Raw genomic sequence first — 26918 nt, 5'->3', positions numbered from 1 at the left:
CACGCGCTGCTTCCACAGACTGCCTCCATTGCTTCCTGTTTTGTGGCCGTTTCCTCCAGGTGTCTTCAGTCCCCAGGTCTACAAGGTCCTTCGCCAGGTCGTCCATCCAGCGCTGCCTTGGTCGTCCAATATGGCGTTTGGTGTTTGGTTCCCCGCTAGTGCCATCTTCGCCTGTCTTCCATCTGGCATACGGGCATACGCTTTATAGATATGGCGAATACATTTTAGGAGTTGTCTCGAATTTTGCTCAGTTAGTAGCTCCACTTAATGATCCTAGAAAAAAAGGGGAAAAGTTTGAGTGGGGTCCATCCCAGCAGGCACTGTTTGAGGCCCTAAAAGTAGCTCTGACGAGCTTCCCCGTGCTGGCGATCCCTGATTCCGAGAAGTTTATTGTCGAGATGGACGCTTCAACTTTACAGGTGGCCACTGTGCTACTTCAGGAATATCTTAATGATAGAAGACCTCATGCTTGTGAAGCCGTGGCCTTTCTCATCAGGAAGCTAAGTACTCTGAATACTAGTTTGAAGCCTTGGCAGTGTTGTTTGCCTTAGAGAATTTAAGATGTATTTGGAACACCGGAAGCTGTAGCTAGAAACTGATAATCGAGCCCTTAGTTGGTACCTAGCGAGGCTGAAGCGAACTGGGCATTTCGTCAGGTGGGCAGTCAGAATTTCAGCGTTTCATGCTAAGCTTAAGCGCATATGCTCGCTGATGATCTGAGCAGTGTGTTCAGACAGGACAATGAGGGAGACATTCAGGAACAGTCACAGGTTATTAACATCGAGTCTGGGGAAGTGGTGTGCCTGATTTTGACGTGGCTTCATCTCCTTTTTGGGAACGTTGTGCAACAACAAGATGTGGACGCTGAGCTGGCTCCCGGTAAAGAGCGTTTGAGAAAGGGGGAGACAGTCAAGCGTTATGTTATGAGGGGTAATATCTTGTGTTGTCCATCGTGGAGATGCAGTGGAGATAAAATTGTTACCATAAAGACTGGTCCTATTTGTGTTCAAGTATTATCGTGAAACAACTAAAGGGACCATTTAGGCAATTTTCAGACTAGATGAAGATCCGGAAGAATTTTATTTGGATATGGATGGACGAGGAGATCCAAAAGTTGGTACATCCCTGTAAAACCTATTGACTAAGTAAAGCTGTGTTGCCTACTCAGCTTTACTGTCCTCCGACGTTATACAAAACCTGATGAATAAAATATATGTTGATGAAGTAAGAGCGTTTCCACGGTCATACAAGGGGAACTGCTCCACGCTGGTTAGCGTGGACATGTTGACGCATTTTTGTTCGTTAATTAATATACCGATGATTACAAAATTTTTGAATGGAATTTCTGATAATTCTGGGCCATGCAGAACCCTAGTATGTGACAATGCAATCATCTTGTCTCAGCGGCGCTTAGGAAGCTTTGCTTTGAGGTGGCAATAGCACACACCACACCTTATTGCCTGAATTCCTCACTTGCGGTGCGTGTCAACCTAAATTTATGTGCAGCAGCCATTGCCTTCCATGATGATGATCACACTAAATGGAATGTATCCTTTTTTTGGTTGAGTGTTTAATACTGCTATCCATGCAGCACGTAAGGATACCATGGCGAATCTGGTGTTTTCATGTGAACCTAATTCACAACTATCGAACATGTGGGCTTCGAATGACTCGTTGTCACAGAAGATTGACTCTGCGCAAATCAGAAAGATGTTGCAGTGGGGTGGGAAAAATTTGAAATTGAAATTTGTTCTCTACTTTTAATATTTTTGAATATTAGTGCATTTATTGGATATCTGGTACAGTGGAATTTAATTTGGCATTGGTTTTTAATAGAGTGAATTCGCTATCTGGTTTCCTTATTTCCTCTAATTACTATTTTTATTCTTTGTGGTTGCGTACTTATTGTGTATCTAAATTACTTGTTATTGCCTCTTGAGCTGAAGTTACTGAGGAGGCGCTGTTTTATTAACAGATCCTTGTTGTTAATTTGGCCATCTGGGTGAGTGATTTAAAGCAATTGTTATAGAAGTTTTTTGAAAAATTCATACTTTTTGTGGCTGGTAAACAAACTATTGAGAGCATATGTTCTATCACAGCTCAGTGCTGTCCTATCACTCCCACTGCCACCACTACAACTGTTCCCACCCATTTTGTGTTGTCTATATTCCCCCAACTCACATCTCGAATGCTTCATTTTGTTCTCTTTCTTTCTTTCTTCTTCAATGCACAGTTATAACTTCACTACAGAGGACGCTCCACAAGAAGCATTTAACCAACATTTTTCCAAACTCAACCCCTAATTTGCTACATAATAAGCATGTCCGTTTCTGGAAACCTTGCTTTGCTATTGCAATTCTGTATCTTATTTCTTTTTCACATGTCAGTCAGGACGCTCCTCAAACATCTGTATCCTGCACCCTGTTCAGTTCGACCTGTTGTTTTACTTTCATACATATTTTTCGTGTTATGTCATCACTGTAACTTTCTTTGCGTTAATTTTTAATGAAAGTCTCGTCTTGACCTTAAAATATTGATTTTATCTCTTCCTCTCGCATTTCGGCATTTCGCTGTTGTGAAAGAAACAATGTAAAACTAGAAGCAGACAATGAAAAACACATGTACGTCACAAACTATAAAATAGTACATACAGCAAACTTACACCTACTTGAACACAGCTGATAGAAATTATCATGTCCAACTTACTATGTACTACTGCAAATTGTCTCTTATGCGACCACAGATCGACAGAGAAAATGGCATTGTCACGTAGCGCTGACGCACGGTAGATGGCTTGTCATGAAAGGAATATGTTTTCCCTCGTTTACAAATACGACAAGTTTATGATCTGCTACAGTATATAAGCACACTTGCGTATATTCCATTCAATATACACACCTCAAAAAACGTTTTGCATCACCTCGGTTCCGAGAGTTCCGGAACCTGTACAGAAAATTGAAATAGAGATCAACATAAACATCGTTTGCGCCCTTTTTGTTGCTCATGAAAACCACACATTGCATATTGTACCACCATACAACGAGACCTTCAGAGGTGGTGGTCCAGATTTCTGTTCACACCGGTACCTCTAATACCCAGTAGCACTTCCTCTTGCATTGATGCATGCCTGTATTCGTCATGGCATATTATTCACATGTTCATCAAGGCAATGTTGGTCCAGATTGTCCCACTCCTCAACGGCGATTCGACGTACAGAGTGGTTGGTGGATTACGTCGTCCATAAACAGCCCTTTCCAATCCATCCCAGACATTGACGATAGGGTTCATGTCTGGAGAACATGCTGGCCACTCTAGTCGAGCGATGTCGTTATCCTGAAGGATGTGCACGATGGGGTCGCGAATTGACGACCATGAAGACGAATGCCTCGCCAATATGCAGCCGATATGGTTGCACAATCGGTAGGAGGCTGGCGTTCAGCCTGACCGGGTTGTCCCCGAACACGTCTCCGAAGATGGTTGAAGACATATGCGACACTCTTTGGTTGAGCCGTGGTAAAAATTGCTCTTTTGAAGAGCGCGCCGCAGTGCGTAGTGTGAAGCAGTCGCCCTCCGTTTCTGGCGGTGGCGCCGCTGTGGCAATCGCAGCTTAGGTGTCTCCCTCCGATGGGAAAGGGGAAAGGTTGCCTGCTCACGTGCATTTAAGGGGCGCTATGAGCTTGCGAGTCAGTCTGGGGTCAGTCGGGGTCAGTCATTCGTCCCCAGCTTGCTAGTCTGTCTCTCGTCCGCATTTGTTAGGGAGTTAGTGTTTGTCTGTCGTTCGGAGTCCTAGTATGTCTGTCGTTCGGATCAACCTTTAAGGCCGGCCAAGTGAGAGTCTTTCCACTCCGCCAGTAAGAGAGTGCTCACCCGGTCGGGGCTTTGTTCCTGCATCTGAGCCTGTGCGTTAGGCCGCCGGTCTGCTCGAGTTTGCTCAGGCAATGGTCATTGGCGAGTCGATCGATCGGTTGGCCGGTCGCGCACTGAGACACAAGATGACTTGTCCGTCTTGAGAGTCGGCGGATGTGAGGCCGCCACGTCAGTCCAGTGGGCCGCGGCGAATAGCGAGGGGTAGTGACTTCGCGGTCGACACGAGAGCAACAGGAGTCAACCCACATCAGTCTGGCCGGTGTGAGCTGCGACGCCTTGGTGTAACTGATTCTCCGAGCGCTTCTGGGCCCGTTCAGTTACCATCTTGTGGAGCTTGGCTCGGTCCTTTGCTGGTGCAGGGATGTCGTTTTGCCAGTGGGCGTGTTTCCTCTGCATGGTTGTGTCCGAGCCAGCATTTCCGCCGTCGTGTGTCTGGAAGTGAGTGGGAGGCGCACCAGCAGGGCAGTCGCGACGGAGCAGCGGGCAGTCGGTCGGTTGGTGCGGAGCAGGAAAGGCGGGAGATCGGCGCTCCTTCCTGCGTCCGTTGAAGCGGCTGGCAGCGGACGGTTCGGGAGAGCGATTTGGGGGTGCAGGTCTTCTCGAGAAATCGCAGTCTATTAGAAGTTAAGTGATTGGTGATATGTTGTGTGATTTATTGTTGTTAAATTCTACTTGTTTTCTTGGTCAGTCTCTCGTACCCAGCTTGCTCGTCTCTCTCCCGTCCGCATTTGTTAGGCAGTTAGTGTCTGTCGTCCGGAGCTGCCTCTGTCATGTTTGTCGGATTTGGTGTGTTAACGAATTTATTGCTTGGAGTGTAACGGCCTAATGACTGAAATATGTTTTGATCTTGCCTATCATCTTGGGAGGGGGTATCTGTGCACTGTAGAGCATCTTAACTTGTTTGCCAACCTTGTAGAATTTTATATAAGATTGCATTCCAAGGGCTTTTATTTAAATGATCATTTTAGTACATAAAGTTACCACCCTTTCACCTTAAGACTTTTCTTAGAAGTTAAAATCAAATTGCACCTTCGGTGGTAAAATTAATATTTTAATTGTTAGTGTTTTGTACTATTTCTATTCGTCCTACGGGGGTGCATAGTTCGTATGCTTGTGTAAATTGTTAAAACTTTTACTTTAAAGGAATCTGGTGTGTTGCAGATTTGCACCAGTGTAGTCTTTCAGAGGCTGTTGTGAGCGGTCGTAACTACGGCCGTGTCAAAAGGGAGAGGTAAGTTTCTCTGCCTGAAAGCTTGTACAGTGAAAACTTGTTTCTTTCTGCCTCTGAATAAATTGTAACCTTGATATTTAGTGGGTGTTTTCTGATTATAATTTTAAATCTGTTTCTTTTTAAAATAATGCCTTTAGGCACTATTAAAGTGAATAAAATTCCCATTTGTTAAAAGGAATTTGGTTATGATTTCATCAGTTAGTCCCTGGCAACTACTTCCACGCTTACAAAATGTGATTAAATGTGTTAATGTTCTTGATGGATCGCTAGTAAATAAAATAAATTCTTAAGAATATTCTCTGAAAATAAATCACGGTTCATTGGTGAAGAGAACATGATGCCAATCCTGACCAGTCCATTCGGCGTGTTGTTGGGCCCATCTGTACCGCGCTGCGTGGTGTTGTGGTTGCAAAGATGAACATCGCCATGGACGTCGGGACGGAAGTGGCTCATTATGCAGTCTATTGCGCACAGTTTGAGTCGTAACACGACGTCCTGTGGCAGCACGAAAAGCATTATTCAACATGGTGGCGTTGCTGTGAGGGTTCCGCCGAACCATAATCTGCAGGTAGCGGTCATCCACTGCAGTAATAGCCCTTGGGCGGCCTGAGCGAGGCATGTCATCGACAGTTCCTGTCTCTCTGTATCTCCTCCATATCCGAACAACGTCGCTTTGGTTCACTCCGAGACACCTGGACACTTCCCTTGTTGAGAGCCCTTCCTGGCAGAAAGTAAAAATGCGGACGCGATCGAACCGCGGTATTGACCGTCTAGCTATGGTTGAAATACAGACAACACGAGCCGTGTACCTCCTTCCTGGTGGAATGACCGGAACTGATCGGCTGTCGGACCCCCTCCGTCTGATAGGCGCTGCTCATGCATGGTTGTTTACATCCTCGTGCGGGTTTAGTGACATCTCTGAATAATCAAATGGACTGTGTCTGTGATACAATATCCACAGTCAACGCCTGTCGTCAGGAGTTCTGGGAAACGGGATGATGCAAAACTGTTTTTGATGTGTGTATATGAGTGTTCAGGCGCGTTTTCTCTGGTGTTTAGACAGATATTTGTTGCATTTCTTTTGCAGTGTGTAGCTAGAGTCAGCCCAGATAGATAGCGCTCATCTCGTCTTTCATGCGAAGTCCTGTGTCGGCGGAAAGCATTGATTTGTTTCCCGTTACAAACAAAATGACTTTTAAAGCCCAGTTTTACATGGCCATTCCATATTACGGACACAAATTGCTCTAGTGCGATATTCGTTTTATCGGTGTGTAATAAAAGGGAGAGTAGTTCTCCGGCAAACGACAGCAACGCCCAGGCCTGGGCTGACTACTATCGCCCTGCAGAAGGGCTGCTCAGTTGCTGCTGGAGTACCAGTTATTCTTACGAGGTGCATTCAAGTTCTAAGGGCTCCGATTTTTTTTCTAATTAACTACTCACCCGAAATCGATGAAACTGGCGTTACTTCTCGACGTAATCGCCCTGTAGACGTACACATTTTTCACAACGGCCGGCCAGAGTGGCCGTGCGGTTCTAGGCGCTACAGTCTGGAACCGCGAGACCGCTACGGTCGCAGGTTCGAATCCTGCCTCGGGAGTGGATGTGTGTGATGTCCTTAGGTTAGTTAGGTTTAAGTAGTTCTAAGTTCTAGGGAACTGATGACCTCAGAAGTTGAGTCCCATAGTGCTCAGAGCCATTTGAACCATTTTTTTTTCACAACGCTGACGCCATGATTCCATGGCAGCTGCGAAGGCTTCTTTAGGAGTCTGTTTTGACCACTGGAAAATCGCTGAGGCAATAGCAGCATGAATGTGCGGGTGAATGTGCAGGTGAATGTGCGGCCACGGAGAGTGTCTTTCATTGTTGGAAAAAGCCAAAAGTCACTAGGAGCCAGGTCAGGTGAGTAGGGAGCAGGAGGAATCACTTCATAGTTGTTATCACGAAGAAACTGTTGCATAACGTTAGCTTTATGTGCGGGTGCGTTGTCTTGGTGAAACAGCACACGCGCAGCCCTTCCCGGACGTTTTTGTTGCAGTGGAGGAAGGAATTTGTTCTTCAAAACATTTCGTAGGATGCACCTGTTACCGTAGTGCCCTTTGGAACGCAATGGGTAAGGATTACGCCCTCGCTGTCCCAGAACATGGACACCATCATTTTTTCAGCACTGGCGGTACCCGAAATTTATTTGGTGGCGGTGAATCTGTGTGCTTCCATTGAGCTGACTGGCGCTTTGTTTCTGGATTGAAAAATGGCATCCACGTCTCATCCATTGTCACAACCGACGAAAAGAAAGTCCAATTCGTGCTGTCGTTGCGCATCAACATTGCTTGGCAACATGCCACACGGGCAGCCATGTGGTCGTCCTTCAGCATTCGTGGCACCCACCTGGATGACACTTTTCGCATTTTCAGGTCGTCATGCAGGATTGTGTGCACAGAACCCACAGAAATGCCAAATCTGGAGGCGATCTGTTCAACAGTCATTCGGCGATCCCCCAAAACAATTCTCTCCACTTTCTCGACCATGTCGTCATACCGGCTTGTGCGAGCCCGAGGTTGTTTCAGTTTGTTGTCACATGATGTTCTGCCTTCATTAAACTGTCGCACCCACGAAACCACTTTCGACACATCCATAACTCCATCACCACATGTCTCCTTCAACTGTCGATGAATTTCAATTGGTTTCACACCACGCAAATTCAGAAAACGAATGACTGCACGCTGTTCAAGTAAGGAAAACGTCGACATTTTAAGTATTTAAAACAGTTCTCATTCTCGCCACTGGCGGTAAAATTCCATCTGCCGTACGGTGCTGCCATCTCTGGGACGTATTGACAATGAACGAGGCCTCATTTTAAAATAATGCTCATGTTTCTATCTCTTCCCACTCCGGAGAAAAAAAATCGGAGGCCTTGAACTTGAATGCAGCTCGTAGAGTCTTACTCTCCGTGTTAAGACATATCAATAAAACGAATATCGCATTAGACTAATCGGGACCCTATTGAATGCTTACGTTAAGTTCCGCTTTAAAAGTAATTTTGTTTGTAATGGGAAACAAACCGAACGTTTCTGTTGAGAACGGGCGCCACATGGAATACGTGATGAGCAACGCAATGGAAAATCGGATCGCAAATAACTGCTGAAGCATTAGAAAAAGTACGGCAGGCGACTTTTACACTTCCCTCAGATATAGTGGTAAGGTGTCATGGTGGCCATTCCAACACAAGGAATTAAGGTTCAGTGAGAGGAAATAAAAACCGATGACATTGTAATTCTGTCAGAGACAGAAAAAGACTTGGGAAAGCAGTTGATCGGAATGGACGAAGTCTTCGAAGGAGGACATAAGATGAACATCAACAAAAGGAAGAAAAGGATAATGGAGAGTAGCTGAGTTAAATCAGGCTATACTGAGGGAATTAGATTAGGAAACAAGACGCTAAAAGAAGTAGATAGGATTTGATATTTGGACAGCAAAATAACTGATTATGGTTTTGGTAGAAACGGTATAAAATGTAGACTGCCAATGGCAAGAAAAGCCTTTCTGAAGAGGAGAAACTTGTTAACATCGAATATAGATTTAGGTGTCTGGAAGTCCTTTCTGAAGGAATTTCTCTGGATTGTAGCCACGTATGGAAGTGAAACATGGACGACAGACGTGTTGGATTAAAAGAGAATACAAGCTTTCGAAATGAGGTGCTACAGAATAATATTGAAGATTATACCCGGGTTGATCACGTAACTACTGAGGAGATACTGAATCGAATTGGGGTGACAAGAAATTTGTGGTACAACTTGACTAAAAGAAGGAATCTATTAACGGCCGAGGTGGCCGAGCGGTTCAAGGCGCTATAGTTTGGGACCGCGCGACCGCTACGGTCGCAGGTTCGAATCCTGCCTCAGGTATGGATGTGTGTGATATCCTTAGGTTAGTTAGGTTTAAGTAGTTCTAAATTCTAGGGGACTGATGACCTCAGATGTTAAGTCGCATAGTGCTCAGAGCCATTTGAATTTGAAGGAATCTGTTGATAAGGACACATTCTGAGACTTCAAGGGATCGTCATTTCAATATTGGAGGGAAAGGCGGGGGAAAATCGTAAAGGGAGACCAAGAGATGTTTACAGTAAGCAGATTCAGAAGGCTGTAGCTTGCAGTAGACATTCGGTGATGAAGAGGGTAGAGTAGCATGGAGAGCTGCATCAAACCAGTCTTCGGACTGAAGACCACAACAACCTTTTGACACTCTAAACCCAGTCATCGAAACCTACAAGGTACTTCCCGCTGACCTAGAATCATTAAATTTGGCAAGGAGCCAGATTACACACTACAGCCGAAGAAAAAAGATAAATTGTTCATTTGTAACTATATCGCACGAAAAAAATTTTTCTCATTTGTTATAAGGCTGTCTGTCGTCCGTCTTTTAAGGCCCCTTCTCCATAAGGAATGGGTAGACGTATCAAGTTTAAATTTATGTCAGCTACTGAGGTCTACAGTCCTTTGGTGCTTTAGAAACGTTAAGGCTGTAACTCAATGCATTCAAAAGATATGGTGATTCATGTCACATATTTTGATATTCGCAAACTCAATCATTAAAACTTAAAGGGTACTTCCCCTTGACGTACAATCGTTAAATTTGCCGAGAAGGAAGGTTTCACGATACAAGTAAAGGAAAACAGGCAGTTGTTAATTTGTAATTTTATCACACGAAAAAGTATTTCTTTTGTCATTTTTATCTGTCTTAAAAAAACTTGAAATTAAATCATTCTCGAAACACTTGGAATATCTGGGACCGATTATCTTGCCAGTATCAGTGTCGATAATAGGGAAAAATGGTCGAGATCTTAGATTCCCGGAATGGATGAACCGTTTACGTACATAATTAAGTTTGTACGGAACTATCAGTGCGCGAGGCCTACTGTCAACTGGTCAGTTTTTTATGTTTTCTGTTGTCCCTCAGTTGCATCTATGTTCTTCGAGATGATGTTCGTCGTTAACTATAGATTACCACCTTGCCGCAGTACAGGTCTCACTACACGCAATATCACACGCGCACACATGACAAACAAACGGATACAAAAGTACATACAGACACTATAGCAGAAACAAACAAAAAAGGAACGGTAAACACACAGAAACAGTTTGCAGAACTGTACACAGGAAACACATTACCAACAGACAGTGAAGGTGTAGTGTTCAACTGAGATGTGTTTAAGAAAGCTGAAAATATAAAAGACTGGCATTTGCAGGCCATCTAGGTACAACTCCAGGACGACACATATGCAACAATACGATAACAAAATATTGATCATAGCCAAATAGTAATTCAACCATACATAATTAGCGCTCCAAAACTTGCTTTTTATCTAACAATAACAAGAAAAAGCTGTAATATAATAACGTATCTGAAATGACTACACAACGCAGTTATTGTATGCATGAAACAAACATATATTACAAGTCAATAAAGATGTTTCACAAATAAAAACAAGCGAAACGCATGTTGCACAAAACAGACTGCCTTCCATCTAGTTGCAAAGGTAGTCCACATCGTCAAGAATCGATTCGTGTTTTTCAACCTATTAGGGCTACAATTTTTCGATTTTTTTTTACAGTTATGACGACGGCATAGTAAATGTAGGTTGTTTGAGAATGAAGTTTTAAAACGTTTAAGGAAGTAAGAGATGCAACCAACAAATTGAAAAACCATAAAGCACCAGGATCAGATTGCATAACTGCAGAATTAGTTAAAAATGGGGGACAGAAATTCGTGGAAGTAGTTCACAAAGTGATAACTAAAGTATGGAACTCACAGATGATACCTGAAGAGTGGTAGGAGTCGATTCTGATCCCAATTTTTAAGAAGGGCGACAAAATGGATTCTAGTAATTATAGAGGGATATCGCTATTACCAGTATGTTCCAAAATTTTCTCGAATATTATGCTAAGCAGGCTTACTCCATATGCAGATGAAATTGTGGGGGATTACCAAGCTGGCTTTCGGAGGAACAGATCGACTATAGACCCTGCTTCAAATTTTGGAAAAGAAATTGGAATACAATAAACCAGTTCATAATCTTTTCATAGATTGTACAAAAGATATGATTCAGCATTGCAATCAAAATTGTACAAATTCTTTTGGAACTTGGAATACCAAAGAAGTATGTTAGACTTATAGAAGCGAGTTTGAAACACACAAAAGGTAGAGTACGCGTGGGGAAATTGGAGTCAGAAGAATTTGTAATACAGAACGGACGTAAGCACGGAGATGCCCTGTCTCCGCTACTTTTTAATTTAGTCCTAGAATGTATTGTACGAATGGTAGCAGATAACTCAGAGGGTGTGGAGTTAAATGGAAGATATTAGGGTATTCAGATGATCTAAACTTCTCACTGAGTAGATTATTTTTATCACGGATATTGTCCAGGAATTTAAAGATTAGAATATACAAATCTATTATTCTACCAGTTATGCTGTATGGGTGTGAGGCTTGGTCTCTCACTGTGCAAAATGAAAAGCCGTTTCGAGTATTTGAAAACAAAATTTTGAGGAAAATTTTCGGAGGAAACAGGGATGACATTAGCGGAGAGTGGCGAAAACTGCATAACGAAGAGGTTCACGAACTCTATTCAAGCCCTGACCTAATCAGTATCATTAAATCACGTAGGCTGCGATGGGCGGGACACGTAGCTCGAATGGAAGAGGGCAGGGCAGCGTGCAGAGTACTGGTAGAGCACTTAGAGGGAAAACATCCTGTGGGGAGACCGAGGCGTAGGATGGGAGGACAATGTGAAGGCTGATTTGAGGAGCCTAGGTATTGAAGGTGAATGGAAGGAAATAGCCCAAAACAGGGACAGATGGCGAAAATACGTTGCTGCGGTAATGGACTCTCGAGTCCGGTATGACCAGTGATTGTGTGTGTGTGTGTGTGTGTGTGTGTGTGTGTGTGTGTGTGCGTGTCGATTGGACAATTTTCTGCTAGTGTAAGGAACCTGTCTCCAAATTTTTAAAACGTCATTCTGAAACACTCTGTATACGTGGCTTGTGTTATGCAGGTCGGTTTGCCTGACACACTCCATGTGGTTTGGCACAGCTCGAGGCACCAGCGCGGCGTTACCTGGTTCATCTCGCTCTTGGACATCTGCTTGCGCCAGTAGTTCTGGAAGGTCTTCCGCAGCAGTTTGCTGCGCACGCCGTACAGCACCCCGTTGACGGAGGGCGCGCACGCCAGCAGCGCGGCCGACAGGGCAAGCAGCGGCGGCGGGGGCGGCCGCACGGCGACTGCGGCCGCGCCGGGGGCGGCGGAGGCGGCGCCGGGGGCGGCGGTGGTCACGGCGGAGGCGGCGGCTGCGGCGGCGGCCGCCTCCCAGAGGATGGCGGCGTGCCAGGGCACGTACAGCAGGATGCAGGCCGCCACCAGCTGCAGCACCGTGGGCACGGCGTTCCGCCCCCGGTAGAGGCTGCGCGCCGCCACCGCCGCCGGCGTCGCCGCCCCCGCCAGCGGGTTGCGCTGGTGCATGATGGTCACCTGTGCCGACAGCGCCACCTCGAAGATGGCCGACGCGATGCGGTGGCGGTGGTAGCGCGCGATCATCAGCACCTGCCCGACACGGAATCACCACGTCATGCTCTGCTGGCGACACTTTCAACACATCCTGGCTGCTATGTAACGGACAGAAACGTGATGACATTTCTCCTTATGTCTCTCTTCCGATAGATCATTACATGACAGCTGTTACTGTATTTTTATGTAACAGAGAAGATTCTTTCAGAAGTACTTATAAGGGTTGTTTGCACCTATTTTCGATTTATCATGTTGATACCGGGTAATTAGCGTTATATGTCCAGTAGTGGGTACAAGAAATCGGTGTCAGCTGCGCTGAACCTTGTTCCCTGCTTAATGTGTGAAATGTAGCAGTAAATCAATTAGACTGAACAGTCTAATTAATATGCTGCGGCAATTCACACTTCAAGCAAGAAAGATGTTTCAGAACAATGGACACTGATTTATTGTATCTGCTGTGAGGTAAGTAATGTTGATTAGCCGGTATCTTTACTATCATCTGGTAATGCAGCTGACGTAAAACTGTGTAATGGTGCGAAAACAGCTGCAAATAACAAATCTGAGGGTTTATTCCTACTGTAAAGAAACAGTGAGATGTGTTATTGCAGTGCCAGTGTTATTCTGAATTATGATGCGAAGTTCCTTCGGACATGCACGCCTGTCCAAAGAAACAGGCACTAGGGTGACTACAACCATTGTGAAATGCGTGAAATTTATTCATAGATGAGATTGCGGAAACAGTTATCTGTATAATGAAATTTTGAAAATTTGTGCCCGACCAGGACTCGAAACCGGAATTCCCGCTTATCGCGAGTGGTCAGCTTACCATTTGGCTATCTGAGCACGAGTCACGGCCAGAACCAAACTTTCATACGTCGTCAGTCATATGTCTACAACCTGTTCTCGTACTTCCGTTATGTTTCTTCCTGTACAAGGGAGACATTTTACTTCCGAGTCACTTGCCCAGTGTTGGCAGATAAATACGATACTGCAGTGCTTTCGGTGTTCAGAATTACGATGCAAAGTTGGGAGTTTGCGTCTGGCCCTGAGCCGTGCTCGGATAGCCGTATGGTAAGGCGACTTCTCGAGATAAGCGGGAATTCCGGGTTCGAGTCCCGTTCAGCACAGATTTTCATTGTCGTCATCCCACTGAGCCATGCAAGGCTCGTGTTCATGTCGTTTATTGCTTGTCATTACGGTACTGCCGCTTCGCTTCTTATTCCATTTTCTGGCGTCACTAACTGCCTGTCTTGCTTGCCCGTGAGTGGCAGCAGCAGCGCGTATCGAGAGTGCTATGTCGGGACATCTCTAGATCGACCAATAGTATTTCTGGGCCGTCGTGTGTCTGGAAGTCAAGTGGACTTGGACCAGCATTGCAGTCGGGGACGGAGCAGCGGTCGGCGACGAAGAAGCGTCGGGGACAGAGCACCAGTAAGGTGTGGATAGCCAGTACTTCCCGACCGCTGGCGACACTTACGCTCTGTCCCACTGAATGAGACTGGAGTGGGAACGACCGTTGGTTGATCGCTCAGTCGGTCGTCCCATCAGCTGACGTCTGTTTGGTCCTCTGACCGTTTCCGGGTGGTGGCAGTCGGTCGGTTGGGGCAGAGCAGAGAGGAAGTCTCCGTGGTATCTAGTCAGGCCGGAGGTGCTGGCGGCGTGCACGCGCGGTTGTAGTTGTGAGGCACTTCTTGCGAGGGTTATGAAGTTCGTCGCCAACCGATCCTGGACACTACAGTTAAGTGCTCACTTAACCTACTATCAAGCCTCAACTGCTATCACATCTGTTCGTTTGATCCTGGTGATGGCTTTCTGGAAGGTTCCCACGAGCAACAACTTGTGTGCATTGAAGTCGGCTAGAATTGCAGCCGTCTTCCTGTGTGATGCTTAACTTAACTAAATTCATTCCTTCATTAATGAATTGTACCAGAGTGCCGGCCGGTGTGGCCGTGCGGTTCTAAGCGCGTCAGTTTGGAACCGCGTGACCACTACGGTGGCAGGTTCGAATCCTGCCTCGGGCATGGCTGTGTGTGATGTCCTTAGGTTAGTTAGGTTTAAGTAGTTCTAAGTTCTAGGGGACTGATGACCTCAGCAGTTAAGTCCCATAGTGCTCAGAGCCATTTGAAGCATTTTTTTTTTAGCCCGCATCTCGTGGTCGTGCGGTAGCGTTCTCGCTTCCCACGCCCGGGTTCCTGGGTTCGATTCCCGGCGGGGTCAGGGTTTTTCTCTGCCTCGTGATGGGTGGGTGTTGTGTGCTGTCCTTAGGTTAGTTAGGTTTAAGTAGTTCTAAGTTCTAGGGGACTGATGACCATAGCTGTTAAGTCCCATAGTGCTCAGAGCCATTTTTTTGAAGCATTTTTTTGTACCAGAGGTATCTTCTGCCTTGCGGCCGTTGACGTTCCGTTTACCTGCCCTGGTTGTTGACGTAGTGTTCGGCAGTGTATTTTCCTCGTCGTGTTGATGCTGTCCAGCACGGCGTGTAGTTCGACAGCTGAGGTGTTGTTGGTAGTTTTGGGCGTTTATTCTGACTTGGCTGGATTGGGCACCAGTATCCAGAACGTTGTGCTGTTGTCATCTTGTTGTCGTTCTCCTGGTCGGGTGGAGCAGAACGGATCTTGTTGGTTAGTTCATCAGCTGGCTTTCAGTTGGGTTGCCTTCTGATTAAGAGGTTGTCGGTCTGGCTGCCTGTCTCACCTAAACGTGCGTTAGTGTTACCTTCCCAGGCCGATCCTTGGAACCTTCTGAGCGCTGCTCCTTGTGTTTTACATAGTGATTTACTTTTTAGTCTTAAGCACTATGTGTGGCCTTCAGTCGAGTTTTAGATTATTGAAATTGCAAGGCTTTTCTTCTTAGGCCTTAAGCCGTAAAAAAAAGTTTATTGTTGGTTAAAACTGAAAATTCTTTGTGCCTAGGTCTTAAGCCGTGAATTTGTTCCAAGTTTGTATGTGGCCTTCAGCCGAGTTTTCCAGTTTAAATTAAAAATTGGAAATTTCTTTGTCTGGGCTTTTTTTTTTTTAAAGAAGTGAAACCTCCAGAATAACTCCTGTATCTCAATTTCTTCCTTAGGCCTTGTGTCTTGGATTTTCGATGTGGCCTTTAGCACATTTACATTAAATCAAAGGAGGTCTTTCGTTAAAATATTGAGCGTTTTGATTCTTGCTTGTGTGATTGCGTGTTTTAAGAAATAAAGTTTGTATGTTGCGTGCAACTGACAGTAACTTATTTTGGCCCCTTTCCACAAATATACTCTCATCCGCTCTGCCCTGCTAGCCCAGGGATTTCACCCATTATGTAGCTGACGTATTTCATGACGGCTGTTGTCACCGCAGTCCCTGTTCCTTCGGAATTGCATGCATGTCTGAAGGAACTTTGCATCGTACTTTCGAATAACACAGCCACTGCAATATTGTATTTATCCGCCGACACCGGGCAAGCGTCACTCAAGTAAAATGTCTACCCTGTACGAGAATATACGTAATACATAATGGATATATGAGAACAAGTTGTAAGCGCATGGTTAACGACTTAGGGAAGTTAGGGTTTGGCAATGAGTCGTGCTACGATAGCCAAATGCTAAGGTGACCGCTCGCTATGAGTGCGAAACTCTGGGTTAGAGTCCCAGTCCGACAAAAACTGTGGAGGAGGGTGAAACTGGAGAGGAACTATGGGGATAATGAAAATCATAATTTTGAATGAAGGCGAAGTTGGCAAAATTGGCTGTTTTGTTGTGTTCATTGACGATGTACACATTCAAAAATTATCTATTACAGTGGTAACAGCCTTTGTATAACTTTGCGCTATATCCATCGTTTGCAAATAAGCTACAGTGTTTTTGTTGCTAAGTAAAGATAATACGGGATGTTGTCTCATTTCTACTTTGCCTTCAAGCAATTTTTTGTGCTGCCAACTCTCTTTTAAATTATACTTCTATTTAACCAGTCTTTTATTTAGATATTTGAGATGATGTCAACTTACTGTTTATTTTTGTGTCGTAATTTTGTTATTTCAAGCCCTGTCTTGAGAAACTGTAATTGGGCTGCAGATTATGTCAAGCTGTATTACTTATTGTAAGTTGTCAAGAAGGACGTCTTACGTATAACAAATTGAAACTGAGCCCACACCTGCACAGCCCGAGCCCAAACTCCCCCCACCCAACTACTATACTGCAGCTGGTAGCAGAATGAAGTTGTGTGTTGTGCTGGTATTGTGTCGATAGCCATGTAGGATTAGATAGTGGACTAGTGGCTGTGCTTGTTTTCCCGTATTCTGTTGCCAGTAGGAACGTGCCGAGTGTAGTGGGGCTGCGCAAGGAGGAGCTCACATATGAGGTGGCGATCGGTGGGTGGGCCCCAGCGAGAGCAAGCATATTCCAACAGCGTGGGTGAGCCAGTGCAGCTGGCGGCAAAAGAATGCATGGATGCCAGTAGCGAGGAAAATCCTGTGTAGTCGGCCATCTCAGAGTTTGAGTTAGTATTGCAATTCCTGGGAGAGAGCCGCTTTCCTGGGGTCAGGTGTTGAGGTTGCAAGCAAGGGCCACACATTATGAAAAATGAAGGATAAATCATGGAAGATGCAGTTCACTGGATTTCCCACTCGTTCATCATCATCATCATCATCATCATTTAAGACTGATTATGCCTTTCAGCGTTCAGTCTGGAGCATAGCCCCCCCTTATAGAGTTCCTCCATGATCCCCTATTCAGTGCTAACATTGGTGCCTCTTTTGATGTTAAACCTATTACTTCAAAATCATTCTTAACCGAATCCAGGTACCTTCTCCTCGGTCTGCCCCGACTCCTCCTACCTTTTACTGCTGAATCCATGAGTCTCTTGGGTAACCTTGCTTCTCCCATGCGTGTAACATGACCCCACCATCTAAGCCTGTTCGCCCTGACTGCTACATCTATAGAGTTCATTCCCAGTTTTTATTTGATTTCCTCATTGTGGACACCCTCCTGCCATTGTTCCCATCTACTAGTACCTGCGATCATCCTAGCTACTTTTATATCCGTAACCTCAACCTTGTTGATAAGGTAACCTGAATCCACCTAGCTTTCGCTCCCATACAACAAAGTTGGTCGAAAGATTGAACGGTGCACAGATAACTTAGTCTTGGTACTGACTTCCTTCTTGCAGAAGAGAGTAGATCGTAGCTGAGCGCTCACTGCATTAGCTTTGCTACACCTCGCTTCCAGTTCTTTCACTATGTTGCCATCCTGTGAGAATATGCATCCTAAGTACTTGAAACCGGCCACCTGTTCTAACTTTGTTCCTCCTATTTGGCACTCAATCCGTTTATATTTCTTTCCCACTGACATTACTTTCGGTTTGGAGATGCTAATCTTCATACCATAGTCCTTACATTTCTGATCTAGCTCTGAAATATTACTTTGCAAACTTTCAATCGAATCTGCCATCACAACTAAGTCATCCGCATATGCAAGACTGCTTATTTTGTGTTCAAATATCTTAATCTCACCCAGCCAGTCTATTGTTTTCAACATATGATCCATAAATAATATGAACAACAGTGGAGACAGGTTGCAGCCTTGTCTTACCCCTGAAACTACTCTGAACCATGAACTCAATTTACCGTCAACTCTAACTGCTGCCTGACTATCCATGTAAAGACCTTTAATTGCTTGCAAAAGTTTGCCTCCTATTCCCACTCGTTAGCAGCAAGAAATTTCATTTCAATAACTGATACTGTGAAGTGTTTGTAAGATATTGTATTATTGACAGAACAGAAGGAGATGTTTGCATTAAGCGATGTGGAGCTCTTACAATTAATGTATCCTCATCCTATAGGTGGTTTGACAAGTAAAATAACGAGGACAATTGTTAAAGAGGATAGCGTGTCAAACTTCCACCAACAGTTATGCAAGAATGTGTCTCCTGCCTGGACTTTGTGGAAATTGGTTGAATAGTATTAAAGAGGCAAACAGAAAATAAATGAGCTGTACACAACTGTGAGTGCATTTGTCTCCTGGTCAGCAAGGGCGCGGAAAGTATTAAGGCAGTGCTCATTCGAGGGTGACGTTTGTTCAGAACTTAGAAGAATTAGCGTACTGGAGTGAACGGTTTAGATATGTAGATCAAGGTCGGGATTGCAAATCACAATTCAGTTGACAGGTGAAAATCTATGAGATGACAAATGAGTTTAAAAAAATTAACGATTGCTTTCACTGTGGGGTGGTAAGACATTTTCAGAGAGGTAGCTCACAGCAGAAGGGGTCAGGTACTAGTGGCTGACGTTGTCCTAAGGCTGAAGCAATAAATGTCAGTTGAGTCGCTGCCCCTGCAGACATTACGGTGACATTTGCACATCAGTGCCGTAGGACACTATTCATTAGCAGACAAATCAATAATGAACCCATATGTGGTCTGCTGGATTCTGGTAGCTCGGTGACAATAGTAAGTGATGACTAGCTTTGTAGACAAAGGCAGGGTGTGGGTGGTTGAAGTTGAGTCTGGGTGACACATCTATATGTGACAGCCAGTTATAGTGCTTTGGGGTTTTCGCTAAGTTTAGGAAAACTGGTAGGACCATTTGACACCTGAGGGAAGTGTTCATGTACCTTACCATGCTAGGGACGACGGTCAAACTTAAAAAGATAGGGATTGATTTCCATGACATGTCGTTTCTAGGGATTATCGTGTCACTGCATAAAATCAAAATTGATCTGGAATGGGCCAGAAATATTAGAGAACCAACCGCTCTCCCCACCTAGCCAAGAAATACTAAGGAAGCAGCAAGATCTGTGGGAATGGTTAGTTGTTTTGGGGAGCAGGGCGTATTTTGTACCGAATTTCGCTCAGTTGAGTGAGCCATTAAATCAGTTATGGAAAAAGGATTGCATATTCGAGTGGGGCGAATCCTAGCAAGCAGCAATGGAGAGGTTGAGGAGATCTTGATAGGTGCCCACCTCTTAGCAACACTGATCTTCGATAAAGAATTCATCATGCAAATCAATGCCTCGGCGACCAGGTAGCGGCTTAAGTTACTTGTTCACTGCCCTGTAATACGTTGCACAAACCAAACTGCAGCCCCACTGTGAATGTTGCTTTCGAACACGCGATGAGTTGGTTGACGCTCGTAGGCAGCTGGATTCCGTTCTGACTACTATCAAACGATTGGCAGCTGCTGGAAGAGATCCCGGCGTGTACCTGTGACACCAGTACCAGATGTACCTCAAGTACAATGGTCTTATGTGGATTCCGTCTCCTCTGCAGAAAAGTACAGGATCTGTCATTAATCGTCCACCTGACTGCGAGTGATCTGTTAATGGTAGATCTAGGTGTCCTGTACAGGGTGAATGCGGGCCTGGAAGGACTCAGGGTTTTGTACGGATCCCTCTAACCAGCAAGCGCGGAGTGCTGCCTTTCATTGAAACTCAGTGGGACTCACTTTACCTGTTTTGGTGATACGTGTTTTGTATGGTGATAGGAGGAGGCAAATACAAAGGGGTGGGGTCTATTAATCATCAGCAGTTCAAACGTATTGCGAATGATAGTACCCCTTAGGGATATGGTAGCAAAGGACAGGAAAGGGCACCACGTGTTCTCAGTGTGTATGTCTGGGGTCGTCAGTCAACATGCCGAGGAGGCTATTTCAGCAGCCACTGAAGGAATAGCGTGCAACCAACAGTAGATTGTGCCGCACGTTGGAAAAAATGATGCCTGTTATCTGGGCCCTGAGGTCATACCTGAGTCATTCCAGGGACTGGCAGAGAAGGCTGAAAAGATCAACCTTGTGCATGAAGTTTCAGCGAAGCTCACAATTTGCAGTACCGCCCCCAGACCTTTGGTTCTGAGTCGAGTGGAAGGACTGAAACAGAGACTTAAAAGGTTCTGTCACAAGCTACGGTGAACTAGTGCCATAGAGTTGAGAACTGTAGGGTCCCCATAAATGGGTCAGGTGTGCACCACACATGAATGGCTGCTAATCAGGTAGCTGGCTGTGTGTGTCGTGCACACAAGTGTTTTTTTACGTTAGGCGACTCTCCCTCCAACTCAGATAACGATGGCTGCAGGAAACCCAGAGGTATCAGTGTAAGATCGAAAGAAATGCCTCCCACAGTCGAAAGAATTAAAATCGTAGTGGTTAACTGCTGAAGCATTCGCAACTAACTGCTAGAGTTTGAAGCACGCCTGAAAACCACTGTAGCTCACATAGTACTGGGTACAGAAAGCTGGTTGAACCCTGAAATTGCCATCAGTGAGATTGGGGAAGATTTAAGTGTACATCGAAAGGATAGTCAAACGGGAAAAGGAGATAGTGTATTTGCCACACTATAAAACACACTGTAATCATTGGTGGAGACTTTAATCATCCAATAATTAATTGGCAAAATTACACTTTTGTTAGTGGTGGTCATGGTAAGGCATCTTGTGAAACATTACTAAATGCCTTTTCTCAAAATGCCTAGAACAGATATAAGGAAACCCCACTTATGATCAAAATATATTGGATGTAATGGCAATAAACAGACCTGATCTCCTTGAGGATGGTATCAATTATCAGAACGCAGCTCTGGCAACAATTATTACCAAAGTACAAAGGAGAACTAAAACAAGCAGAAAGATACATATGTTCAGTAAACTAGGTAAAAAAATCAATACTCTCATATCTCAATGCGGAACTAGAAACTTTCAGCTCAGGGCAGGAGCGTGTAGAGGAACTGTGACTCAAATTTAAAAGAGTGGCTGACCGTGACTGGACAGATATGTAACCAGTAGAATAGTTCATAATGGGAGGCAACCTCCACGGTATACAGTCTGTAATGAAACTTCTAAAGAAACAGAGACTACTGCATAACAGGCGTAAAAAAAGCGGATGGCTATAGATAGAGAGACGCTGAATGAAACGTGTTTGGCTGTCGAGAGAGCAATGGCCTTCAATGACTGCTGTAGCAGAATATTGTTGTTGTTGTTGTGGTCTTCAGTCCTGAGACTTATCAAATGATATTTCACAAAAGCCAACGAAATTCTGGTCGCGTGTAAGGGTGTGTGTGTCAGTGTGTGTATGTGTGCGTGTATATATATATATATATATATATATATATATATATATATATATATATATGTGTGTGTGTGTGTGTGTGTGTGTGTGTGTGTGTGTGTGTGTGTGTGTGCACATGTGTGTATTGAACCAGGGACCTAGAGAGGCTCCGTCTCGCCGTGGCCTTCCGTGGTTCACAACCCCGCGACAGGCCGCAGCAGTCCACCCTCTCCACCGCCTGCCACGCGGGGTGGCCGTTTGGCCTCAGGCGCCTTGCTACGGTTCGCTCGGCTGCCCCCGTCAGAGGTTTGAGTCCTCCCTTGGGCATGGGTGTGTATGTTGTCCTCAGGTTCAAAATGACTCTGAGCACTATGGGACTCAACTGCTGAGGTCATTAGTCCCCTAGAACTTAGAACTAGTTAAACCTAACTAACCTAAGGACATCACAAACATCCATGCCCGAGGCAGGATTCGAACCTGCGACCGTAGCGGTCTTGCGGTTCCAGACTGCAGCGCCTTTAACCGCACGGCCACTTCGGCCGGCTGTTGTCCTTAGCGTAAGTTCGTTTAAGTTAGATTAAGTAGTGTGTAAGCCTAGGGATCGATGACCTCAGCAGTTTGGTCCCATAAAACTTATCACACATTTCCAATTTGCTCCACCGCCGCCCAACACCGAACCCATGGTTATTGTGTGGTTCGGACCTCAGTTGACAAGTAATTATGGTGTACGTGTACTTGGGGACAGTGTGGGCAGCAGTCGCCGATATAGTGTAACTGAGGCGGAACAAGGGGAACCAGCCCGCATTCACCGAGGCAGATGGAAAACCGCCTTAAAAACAAACCACCGGCTGGCCGGTGGGCGGAGTCGTGCCGCTACCCAGCACGCCTTCCCGCTCGGCAAGCAGCGTGTTAGACAGCGCGGCTAGCCGGGCGGGGTATGTAAATGTTGTTAGTAGCGCAAAAGTTAGTGTCCAGTCCCTAGCGACTGAGACTGAACTGAACTGAGGATGCCAAAGGAAAAGCTGAAATGCTTAGCTCCGTTTTCAAATGTTGCTTTACGAAGGAAAACCCAGGAGAATCGCGAAGATTTAATCCTCGTACCAGTGAAAAGATGAGTGAAATCAGTATTAGTGACAGTGGCCTTGAAAAACAGCTTCAGGAGTGCTAGTTCTGCAAGGTTCGCAGGAGAGCTTCTGTAAAGTTTGGAAGGTAGGAGACGAGGTACTGGCAGAAGTAAAGCTGTGAGTACCGGGCGTGAGTCGTACTTCTGTAGCTCAGTTGGTAGAGCACTTGCCCGCGAAAGGCAAAGGTCCCGAGTTCGAGTCTCGGTCGGGTACACAGTTTTAATCTGCCAGGAAGTTTCACATCAGCGCACACTCCACTGCAGAGTGAAAATCTCATTCTGGAAACATCCCCCAGGCTGTGGCTAAGCCATGTCTCCGCAATATCCTTTCTTTCAGGAGTGCTAGTTCTGCAAGGTTCGCAGGAGAGCTTCTGTAAAGTTTGGAAGGTAGGAGACGAGGTACTGGCAGAAGTAAAGCTGTGAGTACCGGCCGTGAGTCGTGCTTCGGTAGCTCAGTTGGTAGAGCACTTGCCCGCGAAAGGCAAAGGTCCCGAGTTCGAGTCTCGGTCGGGCACACAGTTTTAATCTGCCAGGAAGTTTCATATCAGCGCACACTCCGCTGCAGAGTGAAAATCTCATTTTGGAACAGCTGAAATTGTTAAAATTGAACAAAGTTCCAGTACCTGATGCAATCCCTGTCAGGTTCTATAGTCAGCTTGCGGCTGGGTTAGCTCCTCTGCTGTAATCTGTCGTACACCTCTTGAGCGAGAAACTGTGCCCAGTTTTTGGAAAAAAAAACCACAGGTCACAACCGTCCACAGGAAGAGGAATAGAAGTGATCCATAAAACTACCGTCCAGTAGCCAAGACATCATTTCATTGTAGAATCTTAGGACATATTCTGAGCTCAAGTAAGGTATCTTGAATACAGTGACCACCTCAGTGCCAACCAGATTGGATCCCGAAAACATTGATCTTGTGAAACCAACTCGCACTTTTCTCACATGACATTCTGAAAGTTTTCGATCAAAGCATTCGGATAGCTGCAGTATTTCTTTATTTTCGAAAAGCATTTGACTCAGTACTACACCTACGCTTATTGTCAAAATTACGATAATATGTCGGTATCAAGTGATATTTGTGACTGGACTGAGGACGTTTTAGTGGGAAGAGATTGAGGGCCATTGTCAGATGTAGAAGTAACTTCAGGTGTGACTCAGTGAAGTGTGTTGGGATCCTTGGAGTATATTAACGACCTAGTAGACAATACTAACAGTAATAGCGAAAGTTCGATGTAGGTGATCATCAGCTGTTTATTTTTATGCTCAATGCTACCGGTTTCGATCAGCAGACTGTTATCAGTCCGAAGATTAACCGACAGACAAAACTTTTAAAGTGCACAGGTTACAGTATGCTGACAAAATAAAAATTATGGCTTAAATACCGTAGAAATTACAAAGCGTAACCAGCTTGTCATTACAACATTTGAAGTGAACAACTTTGATGTAGACAGAAAAAACATAACTTCTGATTCAATAAATAATCTTCAAAAGACACAGATATTTAGTAGCTGACAAACAGTTTCAACAAAACATAATCATAAAAACGCATACACTGCTTTACACAACGTGAATGGTCTAACTAATAAGAAGTAAATAATAAAGCATCGAATTAACCTCCTTTAAGGCTAAGTGTCATACAGAAGAAAATTTGAGGGAACTTATATTTTTTAATCATATCAAACGAGCATGTCAACAGTGGGGTCTCAAACAGTGCCATCTTAACAAAGCTACAACCATACAAACAATGACGGGATTTTCTATCACATCGATCACTTAATAATTAAAATAGTCAATTAGCTATTGAAAAATGTGTCAAAATAACATATTCAAAATAGGAAACTTGTAAAGGGATGCCTTACATAAACAAATGTCAAAAAAAATAATAAACATCGTATAATAATTATAAAGCCATGTCACAGAAATAAAACCTGAATATGAGGAGCTAGAGATTATATATAAAGGTTACAATATGAATTAGACAATTATTTACAGAAAAATTAAATACAGCATGAAATGTAGATGCAGGATGGGGAGATGGGTGCTGTGATTGAAATATTTAATAGTTAGGAATGTATGTTATGGAACCAAAGATGAGCTTAATAAGGAATAACTAATTTGTTAAAACATAAGGGGATGTGACTAATGGGGATGGGGGAAGGTGATGACAGGTGAAAAAGTGTGAGGGAGAGAAGATAACTATATACAATAAAATAAAGGAGGCATCTTTTAGTTTGCTATAATATAAGATCATTAATTACTCATTAACAACCTACAGAGAGGGCTGTGGTTCAACAAAATAATAAATGCTACAATAAATAAGAACAGGTTGCACACATCTTGCAACACTGAGCAAAAAAAAAAAAAATTAACAGTTGTATCAGCTTTAACATTAGACATAGACATTTAGCTAATTGGTTAAGAGGCACATGATAGTGCACGAGTATTATAATATTCTGTACTCGTGATAACATTTGTTAATGCACAGTACTAAATTCCAAATTTTATAACACTGTTTCATAACAGTTGCTATAAACATATAGGGAAAGACAAAATTAGCTTACAAAAAGCAGTTTTAGAACAGGAAACAGAGGTCACATACACAGGGAAGCGTCTTAAAAGCGGCTTATTTATAAACCTACCACACATTGTGTAGCTAATCATTCCTATGTATTTCCAGGAAGGCAGTTAGTCCTTAGATTTAACCTAGATTTTTTTGACTTACCCATTTGATTGGTATGATTGAAAAACACTTAAGTATGACACATAACCTAAAGGAGTTTAATTCCACGTTTTCTGTTTATTTTTATTAATTTGACATTGCTGGTTGTGTAACGCTTTCCTTCACCACATATGTCACTTCACTGTATGCGTTTTTATGACTACGCTTTGCGGAAACTGTTTGTTAATTAAGTTTTCCATTGAGCCACTTCATTCTTTACATCGTTGTTAAATCGATGTATTCCAAAATACTCCAAAGATCGCAAATGTACCTGTGATATGTATATATTATCGATGTTACGGCTACAGACACTCTCTTTCGATCTTTTCCTAGATTCATAGCCATTTGCCTTTGTTCTTTGCTTTTAAAAATTTTATTTACTATAAGTTCGTTACAATTTTCTTCAGTTAGTAATGTATGATAGTCTTGTATGCATCTTCTACATATCTGTGTTTTTTGGAGATTATTTATTGTATCAGAAGCTATGTTTTTCTACCTCCGTCGAAGTTGTTCTCTTCAAATGTTGTAGTGACAAGCTGGTTATGCTTTTTAAGTAATTCCTATGTTATGTATCGCCATAATTTTTATTTTGTCAGCATATTGTAACCTGTATATTTTTAATGTTTTATCTGTCCGTTAACGATATCGGTAGAACTGAACATAAAAATAAGTTGCCGGTGGTCATGTACAATGAAGTTTCAACTATTTGATAGCTATAAGGCCCCACCTTGTCACAGATTTAAATTAATATTAACCTCAGACTTTATGCAGATGATGCAGTCTGTAATGAAGTCCTGTCCGAAAGAAGCTGCATAAATATTCAGACAGATCTCGATAAGATTTCAAAGTGGTGCAAAGATCTGCAACTTGCTTTAAATATTCAGAAATGTAAAATTGTGCACTTCACAAAACGAAAAACTGTGATATCCTATGACTACAATATCAATGATTCACTGTTGGAATCGGCCAACTAAATCTAATACTTGGGTGTGACATTCTTTAGGGATGAAATGGGATGATTACAGTCGTGGGCACAGCAGGTGGTAGACTTCGGTTTACTTTTAGAAAGTGCAATCAGTCTACAAAAGATATTGCTTACAAATTACTCGTGGAACTGGTTCTAGAATATTGTTCGAGTGTTGGAGACCCTTATCAGATATGACTGACATGGGGTATTCAACGTATACAGAGAAGGGCAGCACGGATGGTCACAGCTTTGTTTGCTCTGTGGGAGTGAGCCACAGGATAATGAAGAAACTGAATTAGCAGACTCTTGAAGATAGAGGTAAAGTATCCCGAGGAAGTCTACTAACAAAATTTCAAGCACCGTCTTTAAATGACGACTCGGGGAATATACTACAGCCCCTTACTACGCTCACACAGGGATCGTGAAGGCAGGATTAGAATAATTACAGCACAA

General features: G+C 44.0%; 1 protein-coding gene across 1 annotated transcript in view; it reads right to left on the bottom strand.

The window, feature by feature from the left end:
- Nucleotides 1-26918, bottom strand: part of LOC126141559 (uncharacterized) — a 447793-nt gene that overhangs the window by 84958 nt on the left and 335917 nt on the right. The window contains exon 5 of the mRNA XM_049915262.1: nt 12209-12691. Coding sequence (XP_049771219.1) covers nt 12209-12691 — 483 coding nt within the window. The remainder of the gene's footprint in view (nt 1-12208; nt 12692-26918) is intronic.

Source organism: Schistocerca cancellata, chromosome 1, assembly GCF_023864275.1.
Source record: "Schistocerca cancellata isolate TAMUIC-IGC-003103 chromosome 1, iqSchCanc2.1, whole genome shotgun sequence".
Classification (NCBI taxonomy): Eukaryota; Metazoa; Arthropoda; class Insecta; order Orthoptera; family Acrididae; genus Schistocerca; species Schistocerca cancellata.
This window is presented reverse-complemented; position numbering and strand designations above follow the sequence as displayed.